General features: G+C 40.6%; 2 protein-coding genes across 7 annotated transcripts in view; one reads left to right on the forward strand and one right to left on the reverse strand.

The window, feature by feature from the left end:
- Positions 1-13,702, reverse strand: part of LOC127416096 (ras-specific guanine nucleotide-releasing factor RalGPS2-like) — a 194,290-nt gene that overhangs the window by 30,026 nt on the left and 150,562 nt on the right. For 5 of the 6 annotated variants that reach the window (XM_051655238.1, XM_051655239.1, XM_051655234.1 and 2 more), the window contains 3 exons: positions 2,080-2,217; positions 1,873-1,963; positions 1,720-1,790 (listed from right to left, as the gene is read on the reverse strand). In XM_051655238.1, coding sequence (XP_051511198.1) covers positions 1,720-1,790; positions 1,873-1,963; positions 2,080-2,217 — 300 coding nt within the window. Of the gene's footprint in view, positions 1-69; positions 700-1,719; positions 1,791-1,872; positions 1,964-2,079; positions 2,218-13,702 lie in introns of those variants that run through there. The other variant, XM_051655240.1, reaches the window with a different exon arrangement.
- LOC127416099 (angiopoietin-related protein 1-like) overlaps positions 8,874-13,702 on the forward strand; it is a 28,681-nt gene continuing 23,852 nt past the window's right edge. Inside the window, exon 1 of the mRNA XM_051655247.1 lies at positions 8,874-9,263. The gene's annotated coding sequence lies outside the window, so the exon portion shown is untranslated. The remainder of the gene's footprint in view (positions 9,264-13,702) is intronic.

The following is a 13,702-nucleotide window of genomic DNA, read 5'->3' on the forward strand; positions in this document are numbered from 1 at the left end:
CACAGTGGGTGAGGCGTCAAGCCTCGGAGAGGCATTTATTGGAAATAATAATAAACGTAAAATGTCCAAAAGGGGTAGTAAAATGTCCAAGGGGGAATAGTGTTCATAATAAAAGGGGGAATCTGGCATTCTCACAGTGAACGGTGCTCCGTGAAAGGGCGGGGTAGTGTCCATAGGATAGCCCAGGCACGGGCTGGGTCAGTTGGCCACTCACGCTCCACTCCAAAGTCCATGGCGCGAGGGGCGGCGTCACTGGCGGCCTGTCTTTCCAGGCCCGCGGCAAGCGTGAGGGGAAGGTGGCCCGGCATCTAGCCCGTCGGCGGCAACGTGAGCAGTTTACCCCTGGCGGCTCATTAACGTGTCCAGGGGTCCGAAGAACAGGTCCGGCAGCGCGTCCATCTTGTCCAGTGCCGAGCCCTCCCAGCTCTGGTCCTGGGAGTGTGAGGATGCCAGTGTGCACACGTGGAGATTTGAAGCCGGCTCCCCGAGAAGAGGTGCATTCTGCGTTTTAAAGACAGCGGTGATGAAGCATTATTCCCATCAGGTGTGCTTCATTCACCGCTGACTAAACGAGGCTTATTAATTATGCACCACTTCTCGCTCTCCTGCCCAACTCCCATCGTGAGCCTGGCTGAAGGGTGGCCCTAAGAGGCGGGGCGACGATGACGAGCCGGAGGGGCGGATCATTCCGCCACAATTCTGAAAATGTTTAATTTATCTTGTTTACATTATGAATTCATGACACTAATGCGCTAACACTATACAAGGCCATAATATTTGCCAGTTAAACTCTGTCATTGTGATTTATGATGACACTGATACTACTGCAAACATGTCTGTATAAAAGTGTTAATGTGCAGAATAAAGACAAAAGAATGATGATAGAGGCATATGTTACTTCAGACAGATGTGTGAACGGCTGCAGATGGCACATGAGTGAATGGGTACTTGAGAGTATTTGAGAGGATTTGATTCCTTTAGTAGACTAATTAAACAAAGCAAAAACAAATCGCATGACATGGTCTTCTCTAAGCGAACGATCGTATGATAGAGGTAAATTTGCACCAGCTCGCTAATAACTCTACATGACTATGTGTTCCTGTTGACTGATTTTGAATAACTGAACAACAGCAAACAGAATGTGCTGTCAGTCTCAAGGTAGATGGAGCTGTAGGCCACACTGGCCAATGACAGTAAGAAGGTGCTTTGCAGCCGGTAAGAATATTTCCTAAAAGTTCGCCCCAGCGAACTGTTACGAACCACAGAAACTAACTCAAAAACACCTTTTTGGCCAGATTTTGTTCTAAATGACGTCACAGCCATTCGTTCTTCGATATCGTAGAAAGTATATCAAGGCCTTTACAGTCTCCAGTCTCCTTTATCACATTATGCGAGGTGGGGGATTTTGGCTAGTGACCTTGGAAAACTACCAGCCACAGTGACCGGTGAGCCAAAAAGTTAATTTCAAGCCCTGCCTAAGTTACTGTCGTTAAAATGGATAACTTTGAAGCCCGTCTCTCAGAGATTGTGTTGAAGTATACTTTTTTACATGATTTGGAACAAACTCTACAAAGACACCGTGGCCACAACAAATGAGTAGAGAGAGATTGGAGTTTTTAAAATTGGAAGGGGTCGTGACAAATTTAATAAAGTAAATAAGCAACACAGCACTAAAAGCAGTGAAAGGACAGGCTGTCAATATGTATGAGTTTTTCTCACCTGTGAGGTCTTCTCTAGAGGCAGTGGTGCGAGGCGTGCTGGTAGCTGGTGGCTCAATCTTTAGGGACAATCTGGACAAACAAATACAGTATCTTGAGTATCCCTCAAGAACACAGCACCACCACATCCTAAATATTAAAAGCTCCTGCTCACTTATAATTGTCATCCTCCACAAACTTTTGTAACTCCTCAATGTAGCGAACAGAGTTGAGATACTTCTGGACATGTGGCAATACTGGGATATCTAAGACCGAGAGACAAATTAATTCACACAGCTGTTATTTTCTTGTATCACTGCAAGAACTGTTCCAAATGTAAACAAATATGCTAATTATGCACACCATTTAATATTTAACACACCGTATTCACAGGATCTCTGTAGGTCTGAGATGATACGCAGAATATTGTTCATGAGATTAGAGCGCTGTTCATTTTCCAGAATGCTGCCAGTGGAGGGATACGCTGAATCAATATAAGTCAGATCGGACAGATATATACCTGCAGAAAAAAAATAAAAATAAAGCACAAGAATGAAACAAAAAAAAGGAATAGAGTTCAAGGTCAATTAAAAATGACGTTTGGCCTTTTGTTTTTTGTTAGCAAAAGCCTTTCCACACCAAATAAAAGGGATGTTCACACTCACAGCGATATGAAGTGACTGATCATTCATTTTCAAAAAGAATTAGCGATATGAGGTGATAAGAACGTCAGATAGTTGCCAATGCAACAAGTTTGAGCAGCGTTTAACTGTTGCAAATGATGTGGAGACTACCAATGGCAGACAGTAGCTGGGTTTCCATCCAACTATTTTTATGTGCATTTTGAAATTGTGCATAAGAAATCCTGAATGGAAACGCTTCATATGCGATTAAACTTTCTAAATTCACATAAAATTTAATGTGCTAGTAGGAGTTGAATTGTCTAGAGTTTCACATTAGTTAAATGTGCATTAAGGTGATAGAAACAGTTTATTTGCAAAACGATGATGTGTTTTGACCAATCGTGCATGTGTTAGGAGCGTGCGATAGGTTAATGTGACTGGCCCAACGAAAGGTCTGACCTTTGCACACAATTCTTTGAACATAGCGCTTGTCATTTGGAGGTGTTTAACTGACAGCTGCTCGTCAAAGTGGGTTTCACAATCTGCCAGAACAGTTTTGAGAGCGGGCGCTCCCAGGTATGGGGAGACTGGCAGCGTATGGGCATCGCAGCTATTTCAGCTCCATTATATCAAATATAACACCTATTCTGCGGTGTCTCGTGGATGCATTTAATAAAATTAGATACTTGTTCCAATCTTGCAAATAAAACTCTTCTCGAAGCAGGGATGTAATTCAGCTGCTCCATCATGACAAGGAGGCGCCCTCATGATAATGCACATTACATAGTGAATGGAAAAGTGCAACAATTCATATTTTCTTACGTCGAATTTTTAGAAAAGCGCTTAAAAATGCGAAACATTTAGATGGAACCCCAGCTAGTGAAAGCCGATTGATCCGCATCTTGATACATTTGGATGCCACAGTTCAGTAGGAATAGCTTCTAGCAACCAAGAGTACAGTGACTTTGCAAACTGTTTACTCAACATCAGTGTGAATGCCCCTTAAAGTTGCTCTTTTTCATATCATTAATGTGAATGGTGACCACAGCTAAACAAGGTTACCACTTTCATTATGAAGAAATAGGCAACTTGGAAACTTGGCAAAATTTCTCCTTTATGTTGAACAAAAAATTCTAAGTAAATTTTTGGGTGAACTATCCCTTTAAGACTCTTGATGCGTGTACAAATGTTCAGTTGTTGCCACTGTCTGGAAACAGATGTTCACATTTTTCACTCAAACACACAAACTCCTGATATTCCCTGAAGCAATAACTAAAACAGATAAAAAAAATCTCTCTTCAAGACTATTATGCTTAAACACAAAAGATGGAAAGATGAACACAGCTGTGAATCTCATAAAGTCCATGAAGAGGACAGGTCAAGCACATAATCATAAACGTCTTTTTCTCTCTCGTTGTGTTCTTTGTCTGCAGTTGTGAGGTGAACAGGAAGGCTTTCTCTGGCCCGTATGGAGAGTGCTTATTTCATATCGAGTAAATATTTGGATTTGTGAGAAACATTATGTGGGGGAAGTATCTGTGTTAGAAAGAAAGATGTGCAGCTTCTGGAGAAAGATTTGGCAGCATGTAACAGAGCCCTGAAGCTATACTGTTTTACTGTTCTAAACAGAAGTGTGTGAGTATTGATGACATCAAAGTGTGTGTGCATTTGTGACAGCAAGTTCTTAGGTTGTGGCCTCCAAGTATGCAACAATTTGCTACAGACATTACATCAGAGCATCACATCTGTCGTGTTCATAAAAAAAAAAAAATAAAAAAGATTAAAAAAAATAAAACAACACACGCTACCAATGTGGATGATGTCATGTCGAAGGAAAGGTAGCAGAATATAATGACAGACAAATCTATCCCAGAGACCAGACTGATTGAAAACAGAGGGGAAGAGAGAGCATTGTAAGGCTTGTTTAAATCATCATTATGGTTTGTCTATCTGCAAATCAGGGTTAAGATAATAACAGCAGTCTCAAGACAGCCTGCAGCATATATGCACAAAACAGTCCCACATCGAGCCACACACAGAGAGAGACACAGACATAAATAAAAACAGACTGAACCCTATAGTAACTCACAATTACATATTCATTAGATAAATTGAAAATACAGTGAGTTTATGAGCGGATGTGTGTGTAGTGGGGTGGGGGCTGTGTGCTGCGAGCGGGGTAGATCAAATGATTGACAGCCCCGGACCTCTAAATCTAAGCAGGAGAAATCCACAATTCTAAACTCAAAAAAATTTTCTGAGTTCAGTACAAGTTAAGATTAATCAGAGATTATTTAGCAGAGATGGGCCACTTCTATTAAAATGAATGGGAGAAATTGGAATGCCCAACGGCAGCCAACGGTCAAGGGATGTAGAAAAGAAGTACCGCCTTAAAGGTAAATGAGCCAATCACCTTTTAGATACAGACGTCGCCTGTCAATCAACTCACTAATGCGCATGCGCATTAGCTGTACAAGCCGGGAAAATTGCGCGTTTTAGAGTAATATGAGGTAAAGCAGCACAATTTATGATACCAGTGTTTTCAGATTTTACTGCTGATTTGAAATATGTCCTTTGATCGTAATCTTGACCAACTGTTTAGGAGATTTTGGTCTTTTCCCATTCAAGTGGATAGGAGCTGCACTGGCATGACTGGAAATAGCTCCCCGAGAGTGTTCCAAAGATGGCCGACAGTGGACTGACTTGCTAGAAACACTTTAGCTTAATCAACAGCATTTGTGGCATAATGTTATTTTGTTATTATTAAAAAATAATTTGGACTCGTTCACATTTATTTACAACAAAGCATAAATCGCAGTTACAAGGCACTTACAATAAGGGGTCAATCCATAAATGCCAAAATACACTGTTTCAAAAGTAAAATGTAAACATTATACACGATTCAATGTGATAAAAATAAGGATTTACTATTATGGCATTCAACAGATTAGATTGGATAAGGTTTTTACACAGATAAGTTTAGTAAGCGATTTTATCACATTAAAATAATTGTTTTATCACATTAAAATTTTGTTTACGTCTTGTGACTATACTTTTAAAACAGTAGGTATTTTAATATTTTAATTTTGAAAATGAGGGGGCCTGGGTAGCTCAGTGGTAAAAGATGCTGGCTACCACCCCTGGAGTTCGCTAGTTCAAATCCCAGGGTGTGCTGTGTGTCTCCAGCCAGGTCTCCTAAGCAACCAAATTGGCCCGGTTGCTAGGGAGGGTAGAGTCCATGGGGTAACCTCCTCGTGGTCGCTATAATGTGGTTCGTTCTCGGTGGGGCGCGTGGTGAGTTGAGCGTGGATGCCGTGGTGGATAGCGTGAAGCCTTCACACGCGCTATGTCTCCGTGGCAACACGCTCAACAAGCCACGTGATAAGATCCACAGATGTGCTTTTGCGCTCAAAGACAGCAGCACCGAGCACAACAGAATGTTAGGATCTCGGAATTTGTTTCTAAACATTACAACTACACTTGACACAGTGTCCCTAAAACAGCGCCTATGATTAGAGATGATGAAAACAAGTGAAACGTGACGCAACCAAATTGAGATGCTCAAAAGCATCCTTAAAAAGGATTCCAATGCTAGGTAAGTAATGAATTCAATATAGAAATTTGGATTCTTTGGACTCATGGATGAATTCTTCTGTGAACCAAGGATTCAGGCTTTGCAAAAAAACACTTGTGTTGAAAGATGGAGCAATGCCAACAATATTGGACATGACAGTAATGCCGGTGAGTAACAAGTGTAATTCCAATGTTTCTTCTGCCTGTATTTGTTTGATATGTAAGGAATTAGCAGAAGAATGTGGAGCTCAACGAAAAAAAAATGGTGAAGTATAGGATAGTAAGGCTGCCTGCTTTCTCATCTGTCTCGCACTTTGGCCGAAATGAACGCATCGGGACATCAATTTTCCCATATTTAAGTTCCCCTGGTCAACCCAGTCGAGGGAGATACCCTAGCCGGCGAACATCGCTTATTTGCTTACACTGGATGTGTATTGAAGCCAGGAGATTAAACAGGGGGAAACCCCGGGCTGAACGTCCCTTATATCACTCTCCATACAGCTTGATAAACATTAATTAACCCTATTCATTTGCAGCTTGTGTTCGACTAGACTGTTTTTGCTGTTTAAATAGGGTTAATTTATCACCAAATCTTGTATGCCTGATAAATATTGGGGAGAAACAGTGTGACAACTTTGTTCAATTTTCTATTGTTATTTCAGTCGAACAACTGTTGTAGTTTGATTGTGTGCTTTACATAAATTGGTACATATGTTCATATCAATGATTGTCTGGACTGAGTGCTTTAGGGGATTTCGTACATTGCTTGCTAATTTTCATTGTTTCATTCTTGGAAAATACAGTTCCACACTTGTAATGGCTGGAAAGCGCCTGCTTTTCAATGATGTCAGCCAATCATAACAGTGGGCGTGTTTTAAAGCTATAGTACAGGTAAAACAGAGCGTTTCAGACAAAGGGCTAAACACAGGGTCGAAAAAGGTCATGTAATACTACATTATGACTGTTTACTAACTTTGCTAACATTATAAGTGAACCTAAAGGATGTAAATAAAAAAAAAATATGCATGACATGACCCCTTTAATTAAGGTGCATTCACATTGACAATAATTTGCAGCGACAAAGTGGACAAAAGTTGCCGATCTGAGGTGGCGCCAGTAACACGACTGTTTACAACGCATTTTCATTTACGCATTTGGCAGCCGTTTTTTATACAAAACGACTTAAAGTGCAGTCAGGATATATAGTACATTTATCAGTCTTGTGTGTTCCTTGGGAATCAAACTCATTAGAGGTCGACCGATATATCGGTTTTGCCGATTAATCAGCACTGATAACAGATTTCTGGAACTATTGGTTATCTGCAAAAATCCACACCGATAGTTTTTCCCTGTTGCGTCTGGTGCAGGAGCGGCTGGGAAGGGTCTGCTGTCATTATACTGTATGAGAGCGGCCTCTAGAGGTGAAATCACTTCACTGATGCCTTGTGGCGTTTGTTTTGACATGTGAGACTACAATCTGCATGGAGCGGAACACTTCAGATGTGGATTTTAAACATCAGCAACGAAAAGGTATGTATACACTACACTACTGTCATGAAGTTGGCTGGTGCGAGTCCTGATGCTACGATACCGCCTGCCTGATGGTAGCAATGACAGCAGCCCATGGCTCGGGTGGCTGGAGTCTATGGTGATTCTCCGAGCTTTTTTCACACATAAATATATAATATTTATATATTTATTTCATTTAAAAAAAGTACATTTTCATGGTTCAGTCAGTACTGTTCATTTTTGTAATAAAGTTCAGCACTATTTTACTTTGTTATTTTTTCGTTCAGTATCAATTTTAAATACTATTGGTTGATTAATTGGCTATTGGCAGATCCTGCCCTACTTAGTTATCGGTAAAATCCATTATCGGTCGACCTCTAAAATTCATGACCTTAGCATTGCTAGGACCATGCTCTACCAATTACAGGAACTGATGCGACAAAGTTGAGCAGATTTTAACTTTATGCAAATGAGCTGCAACACGATCCAGTGACTACCAATGGGAGTGAGGACAGTGGAGCTCACGTGATCTACCTCCTGATACAGCGGATACTACAGCTGATACAGTTAAGTAGGAACATCTACTAGAAACAGAATAGCGACTTGGCGAGTTTAAGCAGCAAGTGCATATGTATACCTTAAATGCACTGTATGTCGCTTTGGTTGAAAGCATCGGCTAAATGTCTACATATATTGTATCTACATTTTTTTTATAACTGCAATATATAAAATAAAAAAGAAAGCAAGAGAACAGAGTTGGCTGCTTAGTGAAATGTCAGACAAGGCTCAGGCACAAGCTAAATATTATTGTGGGAGAGAAGATCGGCAGAAAATCTCTCCTGAACAGGAGACGTCTATCCATTTACTTAACAGTTCATTTGAGAGCGTGAAGTCCAACCATTCAGGCATCAGACTTCTATTTTAACACCTCTGCAGATCACACACACACACAAAGTCAATTTATCAAAATAAAAATACCACATTACGCCCACAAACTCCTTTTACTACTGACCAGAGCTCAGACAAACATTCTAAGAGAAACATTCACACAGTTTGGGGGATAACATTGCTTTTCCTCTGAAAGGGTTAAAAGAAAGAATAATAAATTCTTCCTCGAATTTAACATGTTCCATCCTCTCAGAACTGGTGAAAGCATGTGCATATTGTGAGACTGAGCGTAGAACACAGGACAGAATGGTGGAGTCCTGAGCCGCTTGGGTCTAAGCGAAAGCAGTTCCTATCCACACAGACCGTAAGCCTATTCTCCCTGAGTTCAGAGAGATCCCTCTCCCCCGCTCCCCATCCCCTCCTCCTTCTCTTCAGAAGAATGCAAGATTTGATGGTAGGTGAAATTTTAGGAGTCGAGTTATTCGGTCTCTATTTCAGTACCCGTTACATCAGAGGAGGGATAGGCCCTTCCCTCTAAAATTGAATGGAGAAAATGAAGAGAGAGAGAGAAAGAGAAAAAAACAAAAAAAAAAAACAGGTCCCAATCCCCTCTTCCAACAATCCACTCCTCCCCTCTTCATCCAACATGAAAAACCGGAGTTGCTGTCCAAGAGTGCCTCAGTCTCCAGGAAGCAGCTGGGAGTTCAAGAGCCATGACAATGGCCCAGAGCCTGTAAACCCTCGAACGGGATCTCGCTACTGGGCTGCGCAAGCCCCTGGACACTGAGAGGTGGGGATCTGGACTCAAGGAGCGAGGGGGAAAAGGCCTTAATATCCTGGGACATGAGATGAATGCAACTTAAATGGACTTTTAGAGAGCTGTAGGGAGAGTAAGGAATCACAAAAGGACTAGACGGATCTTAACGGAAAACAGACACAAAGAAATAGTGTCCACAAACGTAAAAGTCAAAAGGTTCGTGAGTTCTTTACTTTTTTTTTTTTTTTTTTTACCTTTGAGTTCTTTATAAAAATTAATTTTGTTTTTATCCTTTAAAATTTCATTCTTCATCCCACAGTCTGTCAGCAGCTGGAAGTTCTCCTCTGTCTTTGCTTGGCATAATCTGTTTGGTTCAAAACCCTGTTTTCATTTTTCTGAAAGAATACCTCTGACTGCAACTCTGTGAACTCAACCAGGGTGCGGGTGGGCCAAGTGGGATGGTCAGAGGGTCTTTCAAAGAGTTTGCATTGGATTACTTCTGTTATCTTGCTCTTCCTGCATTACCCAGCGCAGAGAAGTAGGACAAAGATCAAAAGCCGAGAATTACCTGAGTTTGCTATCCAGAAAAAGAGATGGTTTTGGTGTTTTCTGGTCCTCATCAGACTCATGCATAAGGGGGAAATAGCACCTGAGTGGGTGTGTTTGTTTGCTTGGTTCTCTCAGCATGTTCTGTCCCTAACAGAGATTCCCAACTGTCTCTAAAATAAAAATAAAACAAATTAAAAACATGTGCAGGCCACTTTGAGGTTTGTGTCTGATGGCTTTTCTTGCACATCAAGTATTTTGTGGATTTGGAAATATTTTGAGGACTGTGGTTTGTAGATTTTAAGGTAGCATGCAGGTTTTGTTGTGTAGATTTTTCTTGATTGCCTGGTGCTCCCTCATGTTTCCTCTGGCTGAGGCTCTTGTCTTGGTGATTTGGTCCATTGAGTGTCTATGTACTGTTGTGGAGGGGATAAGGGACTCCATTCATGAAAGCTCAGTTATAAGAAAAACAAACCCACCAAGATACTAGGTCGTTTTAAACAAACCACTTCCTCATGTAGAAACGCTTACGTTCTCCACGTCACACACGCTCTGGGTTTGACAGTGGCCGCTCTAAAGGCTAATCACAAGCACAGTGTTTGCTTTAGCACCCCTATCCTTAACACCAAGCTGCTTATGATGGTAAAACTCTGACCTGTCACACACACAGGGAGCTGCACCAGTAAATGTCATGCTGGCTAAAATCAATAGCCACTTTTCCACAATCAGGCGAATGGTTTTCATTGTGGAACTGTGTAATTCTGTACCTATTTGGATTTGTTGGTCATGTTTTGGTTTCTTTTTCCACTGTGGTGCTGCAAAATCAGAATTAGAATAGACTAACTAAGCAAGTGACTAAAGGCATTCCATCAGCGTAGTTGAATACGGTTAGCTAATCCATGTTATGAACTGTTTGTAATTGTACCATATCAAACATTGCTCAAGTAGAAATGCTGCTGGAAGAGTTAGTCAACGTGCTCAGAACCTTTCGACCCAAAAAATTGCAGCGTTGAGGAAATGTCCACGCATGGATAATGACACTGTGTGAGGGGGCATTCACACAGGGCATGTTTTTTTTACTTCAAAAAGCATTATAAGGAGCTCAATGGAATGGAACAGAACACAGATATGTTTTTAACTTGACACATCATTTGTTGTGACAGTCATGGTGCAAGATATTGAACAAACACTACTACCAAAGATGCCTGAAGGATGTGCATAGACGGAAAACAATAAAATATCCTGTGTGAGCGCTTCTAAATTAAAACCATAAACACACACATGAAGACAAGTGTAACTGGTAAACCAAACCGAATGGCTAAAATGTGAAAGGTTACACAAACTAATGTTTCCCCCGAGAGCTGTAAAAACCCTAAAATATGCTTACAGAGTATGAAGCGGCTCTTGAAGGAGTTTCCATGTCATTACTCTTCAGAGAACATTCCGTGCTGAAGTGTTGGCACATGGTTCACCTGTAGCACATGCAAAGGGTCTTAAATTTCCTGTACGACTCTGTCCTTCTGTCTCTACAGAGATCTTTTCCTTACACAAATAATAGCAGTCTACCTCTACTTATGGACAAGCGTTTCTGAAATTCAAGTTTCTGCATCTGCAAGAGCAGCATTCTGTAAAATGGTTGAAAGATACAGACACTAGCAAACAAACCATCATACATTAAAGATGTAAGATTTGATAGTCGAATGTGACATTATATGGTTTAGGGTTAGAATGGCCCAAAGGCTGCCATTGTTTCGATTCAATGGTTAATTCATGTGAGTACTAGTGACAAATTGTATCTGTGACTAATTTTAGGGAACAGAACATTTGGTAACTTATTCTACAAACTGTTTAACAGTTCCTAAACGAAATACCAGTGCCTACCAGACAGTAAGATTATAATGTTTTAGGTACGCTTTAGGCTAGGTTCTGTAATGTTATGTAATGTAAATGAAATGGCGCAACAGAGTTCTTTGAACTTTGCCGTTGTCAAGACACTTCAGTTACTGGGCAGAAGAATCAACACATAACATGTCTTCTGTACCACTTCGCTATCGACCTTTGTGGTGTAAATGCAGCTATAGATGGTGCAATGACATGCAAGTCTAACAATGTAATGAATTAATGGAAGGAATGGAGATTTTCAAACTTCAAAGCTGAAATATGTAACCTTTTCTGTGTAAAAATACTTTCTCTTTTCCCAGTTTAATATGCGGAGACAACTATAATTAAGCCAATCATAGGTTGAATTTCTCAAAAACTGTAAGCACTGTGTACTTGAAAAATTGGTACTATGAAAATTGCTCTGTTTGCTTTGAGCGACCAGCTTAGACCCGCCCCAACAACATTACTCAACCAATGGGCCGGGACTAACTCTTTGTTTGACAAAGGCAGACGGGGGGCGTAGTCAGAAAGTTTTTTTTAAAACAAAGTTTATTTTTGCAATTCCGTTTGGTGGTACAGAAATTACATACTTCAGCTTTTATCTTGAATCTCATAAACAGTATCATACGGTATAAAGTTTATAAATACCAAAAATAGAAAATAAACCTAAGACTGAAATGATCTACAAAATGTATGAATGGAGTCTGTACTTAAAGCAATTCGAGCTGTATTAATTGCAGAAAATTGAGGAGAAGAAAAAGCTAACATTACAACACTCACCTTCCAAGCACTGTAATCAATTCTAAGAAGAACCGATAAAAGCCAACCCTGTTTCTCTCTCAGAGAGCCATCTGTTTATCTTCTTCCATTCAACAGGCAAAACAGATAAAAAAAAAAGAAAAAAAAAAAGAAATACAAGCATTGCTGCTTTTCTTCTACAGCACCAAGGTAATAAGAAACATGTGGAGATGACTTCTGGCCTTCTGCGCGCATGCGCACACACAGGATTTCAAGTTTTCCCCCTTTATCAAATGTCTGTCATATTAGCAGCAGAGCGATATGCTCTGTTTGTGAAAGATTGTAGACAAGAGCTTTTACACTTTGCTTTCTTACCATCAAGCCCAGACTGACCTTCACCTACATCTGCAACTGCTGCACTCGTACACGTTACTGAATCCCAGCCCAATAAAAGCATCAGGACAAAGAAGATCAATTTAGAGATTTGGGAAGTAAGTAAATGCAAAATCTCATAAAGCTTTTGTAGGGCCAACAGTGAAAAAGCACCCATTAATCTGTCCAATTGCAGCAGTTCTGTTTGAAGGTTGGAACAGGTAATGATTCCCTTGCATCTGCCACTGTTTCTTAAGCAGCAGGGGGCTTTACTTCACTTCACACAGTAGAGACTGCTTTTCCTGTGTGCATGCAAACAGATGCAAACAAATCTGAAGTAAAGGGGCCAAGGATAAGGGCTACTGGAAGGAGTGACGGGGCCTTCACAATGACAGCGATAAAATCACTGGAGTCTCTGCCGTTGGTTGCTAGTAGGCATTCCTGCTTGACTGTAAATGAACAGTAAATACGCCAACACTTGAACTGAGAGATGGTGCAGCCAAATGTTTTGTACATACATCATAATTAATTGATAAGATATGTACTTAAATTTGAGCATCGTTGAGCCAAACCCGTCTGTCACTGGACAGATCATAGTTTAAGAAGCCCCATTTCTGTAATAATTTCGACAAAAAAAGAAGTTACTATGTTTTACCTTTGTATCCAACAGAGTAGCTTTTTCTGTAAAGCAATGTGTGAAAATCCCTTTAGGGCACCTACACACTAGAGTTTACGCTGCATCAGAGAACTCTGTGAATGCACAGATTTCAATAGGGTTGGTGCATCAGAAAGATGCAGAGGGAACATCATCCCACCTAAAAAAATAAAAAAATAAAAAATAAAAACATTCTGCTCTGTCTTTCTCCTGAACCCCAAATTCCCACACTTTTAGACACAGTTTTAAAGGAATGGAGGCTTTAAAAGTGGATTAAACAGTTGACTTGTGGGTAGTAATCTGGACCAAGGACTGAGCCGTCCAAACCACGTTCAGTGAATGGCTGCATTCTCTAAGAGAGGACTGTTTCTCTTCCCTGTTCTCTCTTCGTTGTAGCCGTTGGCTCCAAACTCAGTTAAAGTTCCCTAATGCCCAGCTCTCTCTCTTAATAAATTCCTTACAT

The sequence above is a fragment of the Myxocyprinus asiaticus genome, chromosome 25 (genome assembly GCF_019703515.2).
Source record: "Myxocyprinus asiaticus isolate MX2 ecotype Aquarium Trade chromosome 25, UBuf_Myxa_2, whole genome shotgun sequence".
Taxonomy (NCBI): domain Eukaryota; kingdom Metazoa; phylum Chordata; class Actinopteri; order Cypriniformes; family Catostomidae; genus Myxocyprinus; species Myxocyprinus asiaticus.